This window comes from Thamnophis elegans, chromosome 14 (genome assembly GCF_009769535.1).
Source record: "Thamnophis elegans isolate rThaEle1 chromosome 14, rThaEle1.pri, whole genome shotgun sequence".
NCBI lineage: Eukaryota > Metazoa > Chordata > Lepidosauria > Squamata > Colubridae > Thamnophis > Thamnophis elegans.
In genome coordinates this window covers 3,486,156-3,507,026 of record NC_045554.1, presented here as the reverse complement: position 1 = coordinate 3,507,026, position 20,871 = coordinate 3,486,156, and the positions used below count along the sequence as shown (strand labels likewise).

The window sequence follows — 20,871 nt, the reverse complement described above, 5'->3', positions numbered from 1 at the left end:
TAAAATATCGGCATATCTTAAAGATCACTCAAATGAGAGATATAAACGAGACTGGAAAAAATGGATTGACTATATACAAAATAAATATGGGACCAAGAAATTCCAGTTAGCCTATGCTTAAGATCAGAAATGATTTAAACTGTTAAAAGTTAGTTCAGTAAGAAGAAGCTAAGGTCAATGTAGAATGTCATTAATTTCTTTATTTCTTTTTTTCTCTCAATAGATTTTAGACTGTGTTTGTTAGAAATCCATACCATGTACGGGTTCTGGGAAGTCGGGGGGGGGGAAGGCGGAGGGGGTTGGGGGGTGGAGGGAGGGAGGGAGGGGCACACACACACAAAAAATTGTACCTCAATGTCTTAATGATTGACAAATGATGAAATATTTGTGGGGTTTTTTTAAAAAGAAGAGGTTTCTACCTACTTTGCAAAGCTTTAAATGCAATAGTTCCAAAATCAATCCAAATAAGGGATTCAGCAATGGGATGGTTTAAAACTGTAAGGTGTTTAAAAAGCAAAAAAAAAAAAAAAAAAAAACACACAAAAAAAAAATTTGGTCGATTTCCAAAACTGTAATTTACAAGCTTCCTAATATCTGGGTTTCTGGACATGCAGTCCCATTTTTTTTGTTTCTATGGCAACATAGGTGACAGCTTGCCCACAAATATCACTTGAAGTTTTAACATAATCAAGGTATTAAATCAGTTATTAATATTAAGGGCATTTGTGGGTCTGGTCTATCAGCTTTCCTACCGAAAAGAAAGAACACGGGGAAAAAACAAATCGTGCTCAAAGCGAAGGGGGGGAAAAAACATTAAATACTTGAGAAATCATTGGTTAGTCAACAAAGAAATGTAAATTGCTGCATTCCTGAAAGCCCAACATAGACCTGAGCAGGAAACAATATGACTCCATGCGGTTACATCATTGTCACAGCTATTTCTCACACCTTGGGCACAATCTAGCACATGTGTTGTGCCAAGTCATCAGTTGCTTGCTGTAACCAGGTCAGGAGAAGGAAGGGAAGGGAAATTATATATGTGTGTGTGTGTGTGTGTGTGTGTGCACGCGCGCACGCGCGTGTTTTTAGTGCTACAACCCCCCTGGTATGCCCAAATATGGGATGAGGCATACTGCCTAGCCATACCCTTACTGGGATTTGAACCTGTGCTGTATTACATATTAAGCAGTTGTGTTAACCACTAAGCCACAAGGTTCTCCTCCTTTATCAGCTGAGCCAGGGAAATAGGTATGTATTTAGTGTCAATATGTATGTATGTATGTATTTAGTGTCACAACCCCTGGTATGCCCAAATACACTAAATACATACCTATTTCCCTGGCTCAGCTGATAAAGGAGGAGAACCTTGTGACTTAGTGGTTAACACAACTGCTTAATATGTAATACAGGACAGGTTCAAATCCCAGTAAGGGTATGGCTAGCTGATGAGAGCTAAATAGCTTGAAATAGATCTATACTAGTCTCTCTTTATTTATTTATCAGCTCAAATACAACACACACACACACACACACACACACACACACACACACTCACACACACACACACACACACGCACACACATATATATATAGAGAGAGTTTATTTATTTATCAGCACAATTACACACACACACACACACACACACACACACACACACACACACACACACATATATATATATATATATATATATATATATATATATATATATATAATCTGACCACGCAGAGCCAAGTGACCAGCAGAAACGAAGCAACCAAGGCGAAGAAGCTGAGTGAGCCAATTCTGTTTGTCCTCTGATGAGCAAGCCTAGCAAGAGCGATGATGAAAATAATTCATCATTTTCATCCCTGAGCAATGTACGGCTCGAACACAACGAGCGATAAGAGCTGACATTAAAATACAATTCAATTAGAATTACTAACTCTGGGGGGATATAAATGCACCTTTAAAAGGAGAACAGTTGTTTGCTGCTCCCAAGATCTCGATTCCAAATAGAACAACCTGCACCAGGTCACAGGCACTAATGAAATCCAGCTCAGCAGCTTCAAAAGAAAACCGTTATTTCTGATTTCTTCCTAGGAGCTATGAAAAGTTTGAAGTCTATTTTCAGGGTGCCCTGAAAAGGCTAAAATATACAATTACGAGTTCCTGGGGACTATCATTTGTAGCCTTCTGTGTTTTCGCTGCTTTGTGCAGAGTTTTTCTTGGTTTTCACTGTTATGTTCATGTTTTAACTCACAGCAGATTGTGTATTTTAAGATTTAGAGATTTAGAGATTTATTAATATTTGTAGGCCGCCCTTTTCCCTGAGGGGACTCAGGGCGGCTCACATAAAATAGGGGAAGGGGAGATACAGACATTAAGATAAGACATATAATAAAATAATAAACAACATACATTCATCATTCGGGAGGGGAATTATCCTTGTCCCCAGGCCTGACGGGCGAGCCAGTTCTTCAAGGCTGTGCGGAAGGCCTGGACGGTGGCGAGGGTGCGAATCTCTACGGGGAGCTCGTTCCAAAGGGTCGGGGCTACTACTGAGAAGGCCCTCCTCCTTGTAGTTGCCAGCCGACACTGGCTGGCCGATGGTATACGGAGGAGGCCTAATCTATGTGATCTTATTGGTCGCAGGGATGTAATTGGCAGAAGGCGGTCTCTCAAGTATCCAGATCCACTGCCATGTAGGGCTTTATGGGTGACTAATAGCACCTTGAAGCGCATCCGGAGATCGACAGGTAGCCAGCGCAGCTCGCGGAGGATAGGTGTTATGCGGGTGAACCGAGGTGCACCCACAATCACTCGCGCGGCCGCATTCTGTACTAGCTGAAGTCGCCGGATGCTCTTCAAGGGCAGCCCCATGTAGAGCACGTTGCAGTATTCCAGCCTAGAGGTCACAAGGGCCCGGGTGACTGTTGTGAGAGCCTCCCGATTCAGGTAGGGCCGCAACTGGCGCACCAGGCGAACCTGGGCGAATGCCCCCCTGGTCACAGCCATTAAATGGTGGTCAAACGATAGCTGTGAGTCCAGGAGGACTCCCAAGTTGCGAACCCTCTCTGAGGGGTGTAGAATTTGACCCCCCAGCCTGAGTGATGGAATATTGGTCGAATCTCTGGGAGGGAAACACAACAGCCACTCGGTCTTTTCTGGGTTGAGCACGAGCTTGTTAACCCTCATCCAGTCCATAACAGCTTCGAGGCCGCGGTTCATCACGTCTGCCGCTTCATTGAGTTGGCACGGGGCGGACAGATACAGTTGAGTATCGTCCGCATATTGATGGTATCTAATCCCGTGCCTGCGAATGATCTCACCCAGCGGTTTCATGTAGATGTTGAATAGTAGGGGGGATAAGACCGAGCCCTGAGGCACCCCATAAGTTAGGGGCCTAGGGGACGATCTCTGCCCCCCCACTAACACCGACTGCGACCTGTCCGAGAGGTAGGAGGAGAACCACCGCAACACGGCGCCTCCCACTCCCACCTCCCGCAGTCGTCGCAGAAGGATACCATGGTCGATGGTATCGAAAGCCGCTGAGAGGTCGAGGAGAACCAGGATGGAGGAATGTCCTCCATCTCTGGCCCTCCAGAGATCATCGGTCAATGCGACCAAAGCGGTTTCTGTGCTGTAACCGGGTCTGAAGCCTGACTGGAAGGGGTCTAGATAGTTTGCTTCCTCCAAGGACCGCTGGAGCTGGAAGGCCACCACCTTCTCAACAACCTTCCCCAGAAAGGGGAGGTTGGAGACTGGACGATAATTATTAAGGATAGCTGGATCCAAAGATGGCTTCTTCAGGAGGGGTCTCACCACCGCCGCTTTCAGTGCGGCGGGGAAGTTCCCCTCCCGAAGTGAGGCGGTGACAACCGCCTGGATCCAGCCTCGTGTCACCTCACTGCAGTTAGTAACTAACCATGAGGGACACGGATCCAGTACACAGGTGGAGGTACTTACAGCCCTCATGGCCTTGTCCACATCCCCGGGGGTAACGTCTTGAAACTCAACCCAGAGTTGTTCAAATTGATCCTCCTGTGCCTCGGCTGGAGCTGCAGGGGTGGAGTCCAAGTCCGACCGAAACCGAGAAATTTTGTCCGCTAAGAATTGGGCATACTCTTCGGCTCTGCCCTGCAAGGGTTCCCCCGCTTCCCTTTTGTTCAGTAGGGAGCGGGTTATCCTAAACAGGGCGGCCGGGCGGGACTCAGCGGACGCAACCAAGGTGGCTATATGGGATCTTTTTGCAGCCCTAAGTGCCCTGGTGTATTCCTTGGTGCAGGTGGTTACCATTGCTCGGTTCGCTTCGGACTTATCGGACCTCCAACGGTGCTCTAGGCATCTCCTCCGGCGCTTCATCTCCCGGAGTTCCTCGGTGAACCAAGGAGGTCTCCGGGATCCGCCGCCTCGGAGGGGCCGCAGTGGCGCAATCCGGTCGAGGGTCTCCGATGCTGCCGAGTGCCACGCAGCAACCAGAGTCTCCACCGGACTGTGGGCGAAAGTGTCAGGAATAGCCCCAAGCTCTGTCTGGAACCTTGACGGTTCCATAAGACGCCTGGGGCGGAACCACCTGGTCGGTTCCTCCTCCCTACAGTGGGGGTTTGGTCTCCGAAAGTCGAGCCTCAGTAGGCAGTGGTCTGACCACGACAGGGGTATGATGTCGTTCCCCCTCAGACCAAGATCACAAATCCACTGCTCCGAGAGAAATACAAGGTCAAGCATGTGTCCCGCCGAATGGGTTGGGCCTCGAATTACTTGGGTCAAGCCCATGGCTGTCATGGAAGCCATGAACTCCTGCGCCCCCTCCGAGTTTTCACCGAGCGACGGCAAATTAAAGTCCCCCAGGACCATCAGCCTAGGGAACTCAACTGCCAGCTCGGCTACCGACTCGAGGAGCGAGGGGAGGGCTGCTGCAACGCTGTTGGGAGGCAGGTACGTTAACAGCAGACCCACTTGACCCTTGAGGTCCAACTTTAACAGCAAAGACTCACACCCGACAATCTCCGGAGCAGGGACCCTACGAGGAACTAACGACTCTCGGATAACAGCGGCCACACCCCCACCCCTTCCCTGGGCTCTCGGCTGATGTAGCACCTGAAATCCTTCTGGGCACAGTTCTACAAGGGGGACTCCTCCCTCTGGGCCCAGCCAGGTTTCAGTAATACATGCCAGGTCTGCCCTCTCATCTAAAATTAAGTCCCGGACGAGAGGAGCTTTATGTACAACAGACCTGGCATTTAGCGACAACAGCCTGAGACCAGGGTCCTGACTGCTTACGCCATCTGGTCTCGGAGTGGGACTCCTAGGGCCGGAAGGAGGGATCTCTGTAATGTAGCGAACCCTCCTTCCCCGGTAATGGCCTGCCCTAAAGTCCCCGCCGTATCTGCCTCTCCCTGTTACGACCGTAATACCCCGACCCTCTCCCGTGTCTCTAGTCCCCTCAACCACCCCCGTGGCCCCCGCATCTCCCGGCAGGTCCTCCGAATCATGCGTACTCATACACTCTTCCAAGCAGTCCCCACGTGAAAGTTAAAAAACACAAAATTTTACAACAATATGGTTATAAAAGTGGGCCATTCATTCATCTCACACATATCTCATACATATCCCATACAAAGAAAGAAGAAAAAGATGAAAGAAAAGGAAGAAATTAAAAAAATTGCGCAATTAATTAAGTTAAAGTGCGAGTTCAGGTGGTAAAAGTCGGCTCTCAATGTTCAGAGTTGGAATGGCTGGATAAAATCCAAAACAGAAGCCAACAACGGTCCCTAGAAGATATATAGATAGTATGCAGGGGAATGTCTTGTCTTCCCCCTCGCCTATAGGCCTGAAAGGGTCCAAAGTCTGGTGGTGGCTGGAACAGGTTGAAGAAGAAGGGGGGGGTATGTTGGTTGTTAGGACGCCGACTCCCCCTCCATATTTCTGCCATCCTCTATCTCTCCTTTCATAAAACATATGCACCACAAAAGCACAGTCCATGGCGTCCTGAGAGTTGTAATTAAGTGGGCGCTGTCCGAGTTGGTATTCCAGGGGCAGTGACGGGTAGCAATGTGGTCAGAGGAGGTCGGATGTTGAAAGGCCAAAATCAGATGGTCACAGGCCAGGATAGTGGAGAGCCCATGCTAAGCAAGGGAACAAGTGGAAGCACAGGCAAGCAACAGCAGCAGCAACAGGAGGGGGGGGGGCAGCAGCTCAGATATCAGCTTCAGCGTTTCTTGGTGAGAGAGCAGACTGCCCAGCTCTTAATCTCTGGCATACACACACACAGCTCCACGTAGCCCTAGCTAACCAGTTTCCAACGTCTGGCTCCAAGCAGCAACGGGAATAAGCTTCTCCAACAGGAGCTTCAATAAATCAAGGCTTCAGTAAATCAAGGCTTCCCCGACAGCAGCAGTGTCAGCGTTGGCGTTTTCTTTGCCTAACAGCTCCTAGCAGCTCCGAGGAGACAAGTCTCCCCCTACGCTGCTGGCACAGATGTTCTGGGGAGTTTGTTTACCTTCAGCCGAGCTCCTGGGCAGATATATCTTTCATTTAAGCCATTTTTCGGAGGAGTCGAGCTGGAGCGAAAGACTCAGCAGCCATCTTCCAGGGACATGCGCACAGCCAAGAGAGAATACATATATTACAAAGGGAAGGGATTGGTTAAAAAAAATCTCTGAAGTATGAACAAAAAAAACCCCTTCGTTTTTGTTATCAGATGGTTGGGGAATTCTGGGAGAATTCAGATTAGATTCAGATTAACAGAGTCGGAAGGGACCTTGAAGGTCACCTAGTCCAACCCACCACCTAAGCAGGAGACTCTACACCATTTCTGACAGAGGGCAGTCCAGTCTCTTCTTGAAAGCTTCCAGTGGTGAAGCTCCCACAACTTCTGAAGGCAACTTCCGTTACACTGGTGTGATGTGACACCTATTTTTCCCCACAATCCAGTGAGGTAGGATGCGATAGGCAATAATGGCAGATCCAGGTTCATGCCTTCTTCCGCAACTGTAAGGAGATGAGGATTTCCTTCATTCTGCTCAATGTTTAACCTCTACTGGTGTAGCTACTGTGTTATGTAAAATCGGATGAATTCAATAAGTATCACTCCCAGGGTGGTCTTGACTTGGAATCTAAGGATCTAAACCAAATTTCCTTTCGAGCTTCACATCTTCCATGAGATAGGGTGTGTCACACTCTTCATAAAGAGTTTATAGCTCTTGAACAGTTTCTACCCGGTCAAAAATATTTAGAACAAGGAGGCTGGATGATGAGAGCAGGCAAAAGAGGATTCACTTTTATTTTGTTCTCAAGATGAAGTCCACTCATCTCTCCAAGGTTGAGAAGTACTGCTATGGAATAAAAGAATGCAATTTAGGCTTTATAATCTTAAAAAAAGGGATAATGTGTGAAGCTCTTTTGCCGGCAACAGTCCTACAGACGGGGTTGAGCTGAATAAATAGTATACAAGCACTAGACTTTTGTCGGAAGTCTTGAGAAAATGCAAGTTGAATAAGGAATCCAAGTTATGTTTCTTCCCCTCTTAACCCAATTAAACCATATCCCTCGCAGGAGAGGGCATTGCCGGATCGTGTATAATTCTACATCTGGGCCTTTTCTTTAAATAGATAAATAACGGCATTCCAAAGCTAAAGTTTTGCACATTTAGAAGCTTTGTGGAGGGTTTTTTTTTTATTGCCTTTTTCCCAAAAAAGCGGTATTATTCAGTGAACGCACCAACAACTTGGCAATCTCGGAATTTATTGTTCATTAAAAATACATGCTAATTATCGCAATTTTAATTAAAGTATTATCGCGTGTACGTGAAATGCAATTATGTGCGACTAAGCTAAGCTGTTCAACAGGCTAATATTTGCAGAGAAGGGCAGCACTGGAATTGTTGCATATATGCATGACCAAGTGTTGTAAATTTTCAAGTAACAAAGTGATACATGGAACTTTAAGCTGAGCTACAGCCACCAACCCCCCCCCCCCAACAGCTTTTTCTAGTTCTGACCCAGATTCCCAACCACGACAAACCCTCTGTAGTTGAGGTAATGATTCCTTTATTAGGAGTGCTGGCAGACCAGCAAAAAAGTTTACAAGTCCATCTGGCTGGAAGACGAATAGTTGTCTGCCACATCTATTCATCTCAGCCCCTTGCCTTTTATCCCCAGAGCTAGGGTGGGGCTTCGCTAGCAGTGGTGGCTCTTCTGTCCCAAGGACCAGCCCATAGATTTCCACTGCTCTCCTCTCCCCTCTGTCTTCTGCACACCTATTCATCTCTGCCCTCTGCCTTTTATCCCCAGAGTTAGGGTGGGGCTTCGCTAGCAGCAGTGGCTCCTCCATCCCAAGGACCGGCCCATAGATCTCCACTGCTCTCCTCTCCCATCTGTCTTCTGCCCACCTATTCATCTCTGCCTTTTATCCCTAGAGCTAGGATGGGGCTCTGCTAGCAGCGGTGGCTCCTCCATCCCAAGGACCAGCCCATAGATCTCCACTGCTCTCCTCTCCCCTCTGTCTTCTGCACACCTATTCATCTCTGCCACCTGTCTTTTATCTCCAGAACTAGGATGGGGCTTCACTAGAAGTGGTGGCCCTTCTGTCCCAAGGACCAGCCCATAGATCTCCACTGTTCTCCTCTCCTCTCTTCTGCCTTCTGGCCATCTGCGTGTCAGGCACTGGACCCAGCTATTTCTCCTCTTCCTCATCAGCCACCTCCAGACCAAGGGGCTGTTGACTCTCCATCAGGGTTGATGGAGGGCGCAGGCTATGTCTCTCTCTGTCTCTGTCTCTGTCTCTGTCTCTGTCTCTCTCTCTCTCTCTGACAGCTCCACTCCCTCTTCCCCCTTGGAGCTCACAGGTTGCCGTGATGCTGACCCTCCTCCTCCTCTGATTTGGCTGGTGGAGGAACCAGCGGCCGAGAAGCCACAACACACAATAAGCATTATTCAGAAATCAATGTCCTTTTATTCCATTGTCAATACAGGTAGTCCTCAACCTATGACAACAACCGAGCCCAAAATTTGTGCTGTTAAGTGAGGAAACTTGTTAAGGGAGTTTTAGCCCCATTTTATGACTGTTCTTGCCACTGTTGTTAAGTAATTCGCTGCAGTTGTTAAGTGAATCTGGCTTTGCAACAGGGGATCACATGACCCCAGGACACTGATGGACCATCATAAATGTGAGTCAGTTGTCCAGCATCCGACTCCTGAGACCGTGTGGGGATGGTTCAAAGGCCGTAAGTGTGAAAAATGGTCATAAGTCACTTTGTTCAGTGTCGTTGTAACGTCCAACTGTCACTAAGGACTACTTGCCTAGAGAGAACAGGCTGTGATTGTGTTGTTTTAAGCATGGCTTTTCAAATATTCACCAATATTTCTTCCTAAGCAGAGAGACAATACTCCACACAGCTTCAAAGATATAAAAAGCCTTAACATTTTCACAGAACGATTATTCAGTTCTCTGAGCTTGGAAATTCCCTTCCTGAGGTTATCCGACGAAGATCAACAACTTAGTTTCGGCTGAGTTATATACACAATTTTCACTCTTCTTTTTTCCCCCTTTTTTGGCAATGTTGGTGGGTGAAAATGCATGAACTGCAGCCTCTAAATTCACTCCCTCGCTACGGAGATTGTTAAACTGATTACATTGGGATAACCAAAATAAGCAGATGAAGACTCATTATACTATTAGGAGATTTATGGCATTGCATCATTCAAAAGGGTTCATATTATCCTCCTGGATAATGATGAAATCTTATCAGTCTACTCTCGCTTAGCCATCATCTGTTGATTGAGCCATGGGGAGAAAGAAGTATGTAAGCTTAAGATAACAGTCTTGAATGTTAGGCTACTTTCTCTTTCTCTCTCTTTTTTTACATATTGTTGGTAAGTTTATTCTGCATCTAATAGGATCTGTGAAACGCACTAGCTATTTCCAGTACATGCATCTGGTAATTATAACCATTTATGATCAGTGATGGCTCTACTGCTAAATAATATTTTAGCAACAATAGTCAACAGCTGGCAGCATTTATTTGCCTATCAAGAATGTGTCTTTGGATCAAATCACCAAGGAGGTATGCTATAAATCAAGGAAAACATTGAACCTAAAACACTAAAAGTAATTTAAAAGGCTGGATTGAAGAGGAGTGACAAGTCCGACGCCCAACGTGAAAACTAGCAACTACACATTTGTGCTTATACAGTTGGGAGTATTAACAGATGGGAAATTATCTCACTCGGTACAATTGAATCTTGCATTCATACATTTCTAAAGAGGATCCCGTTTTCTAGCCCAAGTGCATTTTTCTAGTTCCAAGCAATATTGAGTATATAAATTTATATAAAATAACAACCCTATAAATATGTACACGCACGAGCTTTGTACATATTTATTTTTAATCAATGTTTTACAAGCCCATGAAAGATGCATAACCAGGGCAAAAAAATATATAAAGTCATTCAAGCAAAAGTGATCAATAATTAAAGCAAAAAATGTGCAATTAAACATGAAGAGAAATGAAAATAGTACTATTAGGACTCCTAGAGAGAGATAAAAATAATAAAATGTGCTGACTGAAAGCAAATTCTTAAGAAACACTATCAAATACCACACCAAGAGAAAAGAGAAATACTTGACTTTATTCCATACCCAAAAGGAAATGCAATGGTTGCAAAAAAAAAAACAGGGCGGGGGGAGTTCTTTTTTGCAAAAAATAAAAAAATAGGGGAAAGATGTTTCCCTAAATACTGAGGGCTATAAATTACTTTTAGTAAGATTAAAAAAAATGCTTACTTGGTGAATTACCCTTAACATACAAATCAAGATATAGTGCTAAATAAAATAAAAACATCCCCGGAACAACTCAAAGAGCTTAACAAGACTTAGCAAACAGTCTTTCCAAGGAATATTTATCAACACGAACCTTATCTCGTTTGGAGAGCTGCCAGATAACTAGTTTCCAAACGCAGGGCAAAGCAAAACCTTGCACAGAGTTTCTTATAGTCACAAACAGAACTTTCCACTCTTGAAACGACCGAAGGAATGAATTCTTTCCTGCAAAAGCCCCCTCCCCATTCGATCCTCTTTTGTTCCCTATGGGAGGGGCCAATCACCTCCAAGGTGTGGCTTTATTCCTAAGTCAACCTTGCTTTCTTAGCTGTTCTTTTCTTCTGGCAGCTCTGCACATGTGCACACTGGGAACAGGCTCCAGCTGTTCCTCTGCCTCACTACTGTCTAGCTCCCTCTCTGCCTCCAGCGCAGAGCCCTTGTCTGAGCTTTCCTCCCCAGCCTCCTCACTGTCCGAATCTGCTGCTACCTCTGCTGGCTGCTGGCAGGCCACAACAGCTAAACAGGTAAACGTAATGCAAAACATTTAAAGGAAGGGACAGAGTCCTCATTCATCTATCCTACAAGAATCAGGAGACGTCAATACCTTTTGGTATTGAGAAGGTTCGTTTGAGCATCATTATGGGAGCACTGCTTCAGCCCACACCAACGGCGCCTTTGGGAACAGCACTCCAAGCACAGCCAGCCATCCTCAAAGAGGCCAACAATCGAGGCAACAAACTTAGATAAATGAATGAAGGCAAAGACACGTGTCCCAGGATAATGATGCAAAATCGAATTGGGGTCGGTCACCCAAGACCAGAGGTTTACTCTTCCAAGCTTTCGGAGTCATGCTGGAACACACCTTCAGGGAATTTCTCTCTACTGAAATATGCTCTCAGGGTTCCACCTAACACCCCTGACATATGTGTTGTGGGCTGTTTTGTGAATCTTGTTTATGTGGTGCCTTCCTATTGGCTGATTGGTGTGTTGACGGCTGGCGATTGGCTGTCATTTCCTTGTGCAGCCAAGCCCTCGGCTCCTAAGTATTAGATAGGCTGGCGATAAATCCACACCCCTGTTGACTGACAAGGGGCCCGTTTCCCAGGATTCAATCACTTCCCTGGCTGTTTTTGTACCTGCTCGTCCAATAATCTTAGTAGCTGCAAAATTGAACGTCTTCGTTCATTGCAAATGAACTTGGGTTTCCTTGTCCGACCGCTCGTTCTTGCAATCTGGTGGTTAGCTTCCTCCCTGTTTCTCCTACATAATCATAGGAGCCACCCATGCAGGGATTAAATAAATGATTTGGCCAGAGCACTCTCTGGATGGCATCATTAATTGCTCAATATTTCAATGCAGAAGGCAACAAATTGCGTTTCATAGCTAGACTGGCAACCGGTTCGTCTTTGCTTGGCCTTCCCCAAGCAGCGTCAAGATAGTCACAACTGTATCCAAACAAAGTAAAATCCAACCTTTCTTTAATCCAGGGGTTCCCAACCTTGGCAACTTTTAAGGCGTGTGGGTTTCACCTCCCAGAATTCCCCAGCCAACCATGTCTTATTCAGGTGGGAAAAGAACCAAAAATGCTGCTTAAAGTGCAAATCCGTAAACACCGTTGGCTTTAAAATTTCAAGCTACAATGCCTGGGAGAGTATTGGCGAATTAAACGGGTTTCTTGCTATTAGAAAATTTTACATGTTTACACTTTTTGATGGAGCTCCGTGCCAACCTGTCCCTTTCTGCAGGAACGGAAACCGCTAGCAACGGTGCCCTGATTTCCACCGCCTTTCAGTCTTTTGATATGAAAAGGCTTCGTCCCTTGCCAGAAATATTGCCACCACCACCCCTTGTTCCAAAGGAATCGAAATGGCAATGCGTAATTCAACTTTCATTAAGCAATTGGGCGCAAAGAACGCTGCATTAAAGAAGAAGGAAAAAAAACACAATAGTTGCATTATTATTATTATTATTTTGCTCCAGCGTCATCGGTAGGCTTTGTAGAGAAGCCAAAAGAGAGATCTCCTGCCAGGAGGCATTTACATGGCTTAGCTGGGACAGATTAAGAGAGCTATCGTTTGTGAACCGCTTATGGCTGAGATCCCAGCCATGCTTGGGATTCAACAGGACATATTTCCAAGTTGATAGACTGGATTTCGGTGAGAATTGCTTTCGGGTTTAGAGCAGGGGTGTCCAACCTTGGCAACTTGAAGACCTGTGGACTTCAACTCCCAGAATTCCCCAGCCAGTCTACCCCTCCCAGCAGACCCATCTAGCAAACAGAAATTCGTCACAAGGCACCTGGGAAAAACCACATCAGCCAGCAAGGCAAACAATCTTGGGTCTCATGACAGCCTACAAAGCAGTGGTGGGATTCAAATAATTTAACAACTGGTTCTCTGCCCTAATGACCAGTTGGGTAGGCATGGCTCGGTGGTCATATGACTGGGTGGGTGTGGCCAACTCAACGTCACTCACATCAATGGGCGCTTCACATCAACTGTTACAATGTAATAAGGGCTAACCGGAGGCAGTTTCTGTAAACAGGGGAATAAAGATGAGGCTAGAAACAACACCAGAATGTTTCCTTCCTACCTTCCTTACAGGATTAGCCCTGTAGAGTGGAAAAAAACAAAAGGAGATTTCTTCCAACAACCGGTTCTCCCAACTGCTTAGAAAGTTAACAACCGGTTCTCCCGGGTAGGTGCGAACTGGCTGAATCCCACCACTGCTACAAAGGTAGCTAAGACACACCCACCCGACCCCCTGGGAGTCTGACAACCAATCAGAATGCATTTCTGGGACCCCCAGAGGGCATAAAACCAGGGCATTCTCAGCATCTCCCCCCCTTTTCTACTCAAGAACTCAAGCCATGTGATTCTGCTCAGGAACTCAAGCCATGTGGTCCTGTCCACCATTAAACCATCTTTCCAAGCAGCCTCCATGTTTCCAGTCTCTTTTTTCCCCCACTTGGAACTGAACCCAGATGGGCATTTTCTTCCAACACAGCTGAGGGATCAATTTTTCATTAGTGGCCCGAGATACTTTGCAACCTTCCTGGAATTCGTGGTGGTAGCTATATAAATCATTCTGATATTCCCGCCCACCGCACTCACCCAAGCTAAACCCTGGGGTCTCCACTAATTGCTTACTAAATTACGTAAGGGAGCCCTGTTGAAAGAAAGGCCGGCGTTTGAGTTAAAACCAGACTGGCACTTTAGATGCCAGTTGTTGATGGGAACACCCAGCGACAATGCTTAGGTAGTCGGGGAGCGCAGCCGCTGCCTGGGAATGGCTGAACCGCTAATTAGACTGAAGAAAATAAAACTGTCACTGCAGGGTAAAAGGAGCTAAAAGAAAACAAACACTAATTGCAGTTTCATTGTTAAATAAAGTAGCGTAAAGTAGAATGGAAGGTGGGCGCAGGAGGGTAAATAATAAATCTGTGGATCTGCTTAGGGTTTGTTTTAAATAAGCAAAGCCAAAGTAATCACCCCTAGTGAGGAACAGATCAATACGGCAAAGGCAGAAGCAAGCATTGCCTTGAAATAGTTAATATACATCTTAAAGTAGGCGTTTATCCTTGTTCCCTGGAAGCCTTTGCTCACGTGGTTATCAATAGCCCACAACCTTGCGCTTAAAATACAAGTTGCATTTATGAAATTAAATACGCGTTTGGTCACATCTGAAACAATAATTGGATTGCTACTTACATTCTGCTGCTGGGTATAATCTTGTGCCCGTCTCTGAACCACGTGACTTGCGGTTTGGGGTAACTGGGGATGTGGGGGACGTTAAGGACAGCAGCTTGTCCTTCAGGCACGGTTTCCCACTGATTCTCATCCTGGAAATTTCCCATGTCTGCAAAGAAAAGGGTGGACTGAGAACTCCAGAAGTCTCTTATGCCATGCCATGCCATATCATACCACACCATTGTTTTAGAATACTGTAATCATTAAGCCTTTATAACAGTCGATGGCCATTAGGGAGCACGCTGTAGCAGGCTTTGTGTTACCGCTGAGGGGTGCAGCTTTGTGAGTGTGCGCTGAGGCATGAGACAAAGCCCAGTGACTCTACGACACCTAAGAAATCTGTCTGCACTACCGCTTGTTTGCATTTCACGGGATGGGCAACTGATTGACACAGATTCACAGAAGGCGAGCATCTGTCATGTAACGTTACAACGCAGGCAAATATTCTGAAGGCACATGGAAATCTAAATAGCTCGAGATGCCAACTTTACAAAGGTCCTTCTGCTTGGAACCTGAGCTGGCGAGAATTTTCTTTACCCGAAAAAGGAGACGAGCTCAAACCAAGCTCAATTCCACCACCACCACCCCAAAAAAGAGCATGGCCACAACATCCTCTGTACGAAATAAAGGGAGCAACCGAACATGGATTAAAAAGTACCAAAGCAGACATAAATTAAAGGGTTATTTATGGTTAATAGGAGAGCTTTTGATCGGGATGTTTAAGGACAGAAATGGATCCTGGTGAGCAAAATATCTGGGATGCATCTAGAGAGGCAGCTTGTTCGCTAGGAGGCAGAATTCAGAGGGGGCAAAAGGCCAGTTAAATACAGACGGAGTTAAATAAGCCACACAAACCTTTGATATGATGCCAGGAGCACTCAGAGAATGAACTGTGCCCGAACAATTGGCAGAAGAGCTTTTATTCAATATCATGTGTCATACCACCCCTGCTGTGAACTCATATTTCACAAGTCCCCTGCAGGGGTGACCAACTTCTGCAAGTTTCCAAATATTTCCCAAAGCAAACAGGAGATTTTCTCCCCCCCCCCCCCGGTTTGGAATAACTGGGCAAGAGAGTTTCCAGCTACAGATAACATTCAACTAACTGGGTTCCAACAGACGGTGCCTGGAATTGAGCAGAAGAGAAAGCAGCAGAATTAAGAGTTGGGGGAATGGATTATATCTCCTATTTCATGCTGGGGAAAAAAACCATAGATCTGGAATGGCGAACCTATGGCACATGTGCCAGAGGTGGCACGCAGAGCCCTCTCTGTGGGCACACCGCCGTTGCCAGCTGCTCACCTGGATTTCGGCCCGCTGGGCAGCTGGTCTTAGCGGGTGCTGGAGCATCGGAAAACTGCCAGGAAAATGGCCTGAAAATGGCTGGGAAAAGGGCTCAAAAACAGGCTGTTTTTGAGCCATTTTCACGCCATGGGGGGGGCATTTTCAGGCCATTTGGGGGGCATTTTTAGGACATTTGGGGGGTATTTTCAGGTAATTTTGGGAGACATTTTCAGGCCATTTGGGGGGGCATTTTCAGGCCATTTGGGGGGGGCATTTTCAGGACATTTGGGGGGGCATTTTCAGGACATTTTGCAGCGCATTTTCAGGCCATTTTGCGGCACATTTTCAGGGAGTTTTCAGGTCAAAAGCACCCCCCAAAACAGCCTGAAAACTGCCCCAAAACAGGCAGGTGCACACCAGTCAGCTGGCCTTTGCATTTCCACCACCAGTACACACACAGGCATGCACCTTCTAGTTTGCACACTCAGTGTCGAAAAGGTTCGCCGTCGCTGCCATAGATGTTAGGCCTGTTTTGTTCTGAAGAAATTCACTTGTATGGAAATGTTGTGTCTGAAGTTAAAAGAGGCTTCAGAGCCATGGCTGAAGAGGTGCACGAAGGAAAGTGATGCCCTCTTAAAAACAACCCCTACTGGCCAGTATTCCAATTTCAAAATGAGTCATTATTTCAACGGGGGTTTTATTGGCAGTGTGATTTTTCTTCTGGATCGAAAATGGCCCATATTTTTTTTTTGTTTTCTATTGTAATAAGATTACCTACTTAAACAGAAGTATTGAACCATGCAAGGACTTCTAATTAACCTTGTTGTTGCACGATCAGTTTAGCCTTCAGAATTCAGACACTTTCTAATTAAGAATTGCCAGCCAAGTCCTGTGGACCTATTTTGCGTTAATTTGCAACTCAGCTAATTATTTTTTTCAAGCGTAAGAATTTTGCCTGACGAGGAAAGTTATCCAAGGCTTAAAGTTTCTAATGCCTTCCTAGCTTCGTTAAGATTTTAAAGAATCGTTCCGTACGTAGAATTCATTGTAAGATGTAAGCTTTACATAACAATTTATTGTAAAACAATTACTTTGTGGTTGCATCATCTAATTTAGGAAAATGGTCTCTTAATTTTTTGTTTATGAAACATAAAATGCCTGCTATAAAAGAGGATATTCCAATTAATATCATACTATGCTGAGTGTAGCATTGCCACCAAAAAATATATCAGCTGGGTTCTTGCCCTCCCAAATGTAGGCCAGAGAATAATTAAACTAGCACTGAATCAAGGGAGAAAGGCAGAAGGATGAAGCCTCTTCAACCATTGCAACGCCAACAATGAAACCACACTGAACCTCTTACAATGGTTGCAACTTTAAGGCTGCTTAAAGGCGAGCCAAGGTGGCGCAGTGGTTAAATGCAGCACTGCAGGCTACTGCTAGATCAGCAGTTCAGCGGTTCAAATCTCACCGGCTCAGGGTTGACTCAGCCTTCCATCCTTCCGAGGTGGGTAAAATGAGGACCCAGATTGTTGGGGGCAATATGCTGACTCTCTGTAAACCGCTTAGAGAGGGCTGAAAGCCCTATGAAGCGGTATATAAGTCTACTGCTACTGCTAATTTCCTCAATAAGTAGTTGAACTATGGAATCTTTGGTGATGCCCGATCTTGGTTGTTGGCTGTTGTGTTGCAGACATATCATTATGCCAACTAGGGAACATCATCAGTGCTAAAATCAGTGCAAACCCCACCCCTATCTAGCACTGTTGATGTTACCTAGTTGGGTAATGAAAATGTCTGCCACACAACAACCAAGTTCAGAAAGCACTCAGGATACCACTTTGCTGTTCCTGGCTTTGCACTGGCTAGCAATCTCAAATGTCTTTGGTCCCCCCACGCCAGGTTCTTCTCCATCCCAAGCACCTCGCAATAAAGTTATTAATGTTATAGAATTACGAGCAGAAGTGAAACCATTCCTCTTCAGAGATGTCCTCTTTCTAAACTGGCATATGCATTACTTGTTGTTCTTAGTTGCGAAGTTGTGTCCGACGCATCGCGATCCCATGGACAATGTTCCTCCAGGCCTTCCTGTCCTCTACCATCCTCTGGAGTCCATTGAAGCTCAGGTTGACTGCTTTGGTGACTCCATCCAGCCACCTCCTCTGTCGTCCCCTTGTTCTTTTGTTCTCCATCGTTCCCAGCATGAGGCTCTTCTCCAGGGAGTCCTTCCTTCATCAGGTGGCCAAAGTCTTTGAGTTTCCCCTTCAGGATCTGGTCTTCTAAAGAGCAGTTAGGGTTGATCTTCTCTAGGACTGACCAGTTGGATGGCCTTGTAGTTCTTCTTCTTTTGCCCTCCATGGTTCCCAGCATGAGGCTCTTCTCCAGGGAGACCTTCCTTCTCATTAGGTGGCCAAAGTCTTTGAGTTTCCTCTTCAGGATCTGGCCTTCTAAAGAGCAGCCAGGGTTGATCTCCTCTAAGACTGACCGGTTGGATGGCCTTGCAGTCCAAGGGACTCAATGCAGGAGTCCCTGCATTGGGTGCAGGGACTGCGCCCAAGGTGGCGCAGTGGTTAAATGCAGCACTGCAGGCTACTGCTAGATCAGCAGGTCAGCGGTTCAAATCTCACCGGCTCAGGGTTGACTCAGCCTTCCATCCTTCCGAGGTGGGTAAAATGAGGACCCAGATTGTTGGGGGCAATATGCTGACTCTCTGTAAACCGCTTAGAGAGGCCTGAAAGGCCTATGAAGCGGTATATAAGTCTACTGCTATTTTCCAGCACCAGAGTTCAAAGGCCTCCATTCTTTGGTGCTCAGCCTTCCTTATGGTCATTACTTACGTAAGCGTTATTATTAAAATGCATTTGCTGCCATAATTCAAGAATTAACACCGACTTTATAATTAGCAAGTCTCCTGATGTGTTTTTTTTTTTTTAACAATTCTCAACAGAGCATATGAAAACAGATCTTGGTGGAGATCCGTCTTGAAGATTAAAAGAAGGAGAATTCCTTTTGATCCGATTAAGAATAAACCTTTCATTCATTGCGGCTCATGCTGCAAACCAGCATTTGACTGAGATGAAACCAGGTTTCGGAAGCGTGGAAGGAAGGCCTACATGATCATTTGGATTATATTATCTAGAGCTGAGAACTTCTCAAGGAACATTTTGGCACCCAAACCTACCTGAATAATTTAAAAAAGCAAACTTGTCACATTCCCACCAGCTTTTTAAAGCCCCCTCTTGTTGCCATTTTTTGCAAAACAAACATTAAATGGCAGTTAGCTAGAAGAGTTAATGGCCGCTTGGCCAATTTGCACAGCGTTACGCTATTATTCTTGATGCTAATATTAAACAGGAGGAAAAATAAATTCAGCACATTTCCCCTCATGATGCCTCTCTTCTCTTGTTTAATCACTTCCTTGTAAATGGTCATGTCTAATAAAGAATTCTGTTCACCCACTTCATCTCCCTGCCATTTATCAAATGACAGCCACCGTTGCTGACCTTCCAGTTAAGTGCTCTGAGGAACAATAATTAAAGGCTCAGGCAAAGACGTGTCGTGTATAAACAAATAGTGGGACTTCATCCCGTTTGGGGAGATTTCAATTTGGCCTCTCCGTTAATAGCTGGTGATATGGAAGAGCTACTTGGAGCTCCCGGTAATCAGAAGCGGTGAGTAAAAGAGATTAGAAGGTGGACCGGTGACACACTTGGAAGTTACGCATTTTTCCCAAGGTGGGGGGAAAAAAACGCCATTCTTAAACAGGTATCGCAATCCACAAAAAGAAGCAGGAAAGATGCACTGCAAACTTTTTCGTGCCAGGGTTGTCTGGAAGATTCACAGTGTGACTGTCTGTGCTTTTTTTTTTAATGTATTCTCCTTTAAAAGTGAACGTGAAGGGTTGCACGCTGCATTGAGCAATTCGGGAAAGAGAGATTTAACTGTTATAATTCATGATTGTTCGTCAACTCTTCTGTAATAGGGTGACGTGAGCGTGGGGGGAATTGGTTTAAGTGAGGAAGGCAGCAAAATCAGATAGATATAATCAGATAAATATAATCAATCTTTTAGATTGTAGAAGCTATCAATTTTGACCTTTGACTGCCTTTAGGAATAAACTCTAACTTCGCTTTTAAAAAATGAATAGGTAGGTAGGTATGTTAGAGAAATCCTTAACTTGTATTGGAAAACTAAAGGATAGGACAGGATAGGATAGAATAGAATAGTTAGAAGGGACCTTGGAGGTCTTCTAGTCCAACCCTCTGCTCAGGCCTATACCATTTAAGACAAATAGTTGTCTTTGAGAAAAGATTGGACAACTATTTGTCTGATATAGTATAGGGTTTCCTGCCTGAGCAGAGGGTTGGACTAGAAGACCTCCAAGGTCCCTTCCAACTATTCTATTCTATTCTTTAGATCTCCAATACAAGGTAAGAATTTCTCAAACATATTTACCTACTCATTTTTTAAAAAATAAGTTAGAACTTATTTCTAAAGGCAGTCAAAGGTCAAAATTGATAGCTTCTACAATCTGAATTTTATTTATTTGTTTGTTAGTTTATCAAACATGTACAAGGTAATAGGTATAAGTATGAACATGGACATGATCAAGGGAAATGAGTACAAATAAATGCACACCCCCTTTATGCACCTCTTAGGAATGGGGTGAGCTCCACGGTAGACAGTTTAAGGTTGAGGCTGTGGGCGTTTGAGGATGTAACAACGGAGTCAGGTAGAGCATTCCAGGCGTTGACCACTCTGTGGATGAAGTCGTATTTTCTGCAATCAAGTTTGGAGCGGTTTACCTTGAGTTTGTATCTATTCTTTTGGCCATGCCAGTTCTCTAGACTTGGACGTAAGAATTTGGCCTTGTAGAGTATTCAAACAACCGAAAACAACATTTTCAGAGATGTTGCATGTTAAGCTCACCTTTCCTTTTTTAAGCATGCTCTGTGTGAATGCCTGACAGCCTGCTCACCTCTTCATTCTAAATGGCGCTTCGTTGGTAAACTGGAGGCAGAACAATTGCCTGCATTA

The 20,871-nt window shown here is 45.3% G+C and overlaps 1 protein-coding gene across 1 annotated transcript in view; it reads right to left on the bottom strand.

The window, feature by feature from the left end:
- The window catches only part of LOC116517817 (protein sidekick-1-like), a 359,367-nt gene that overhangs the window by 246,713 nt on the left and 91,783 nt on the right, over positions 1-20,871 (bottom strand). Inside the window, exon 4 of the mRNA XM_032230993.1 lies at positions 14,512-14,659. Within this exon, the coding sequence (XP_032086884.1) occupies positions 14,512-14,659 (148 nt within the window). The remainder of the gene's footprint in view (positions 1-14,511; positions 14,660-20,871) is intronic.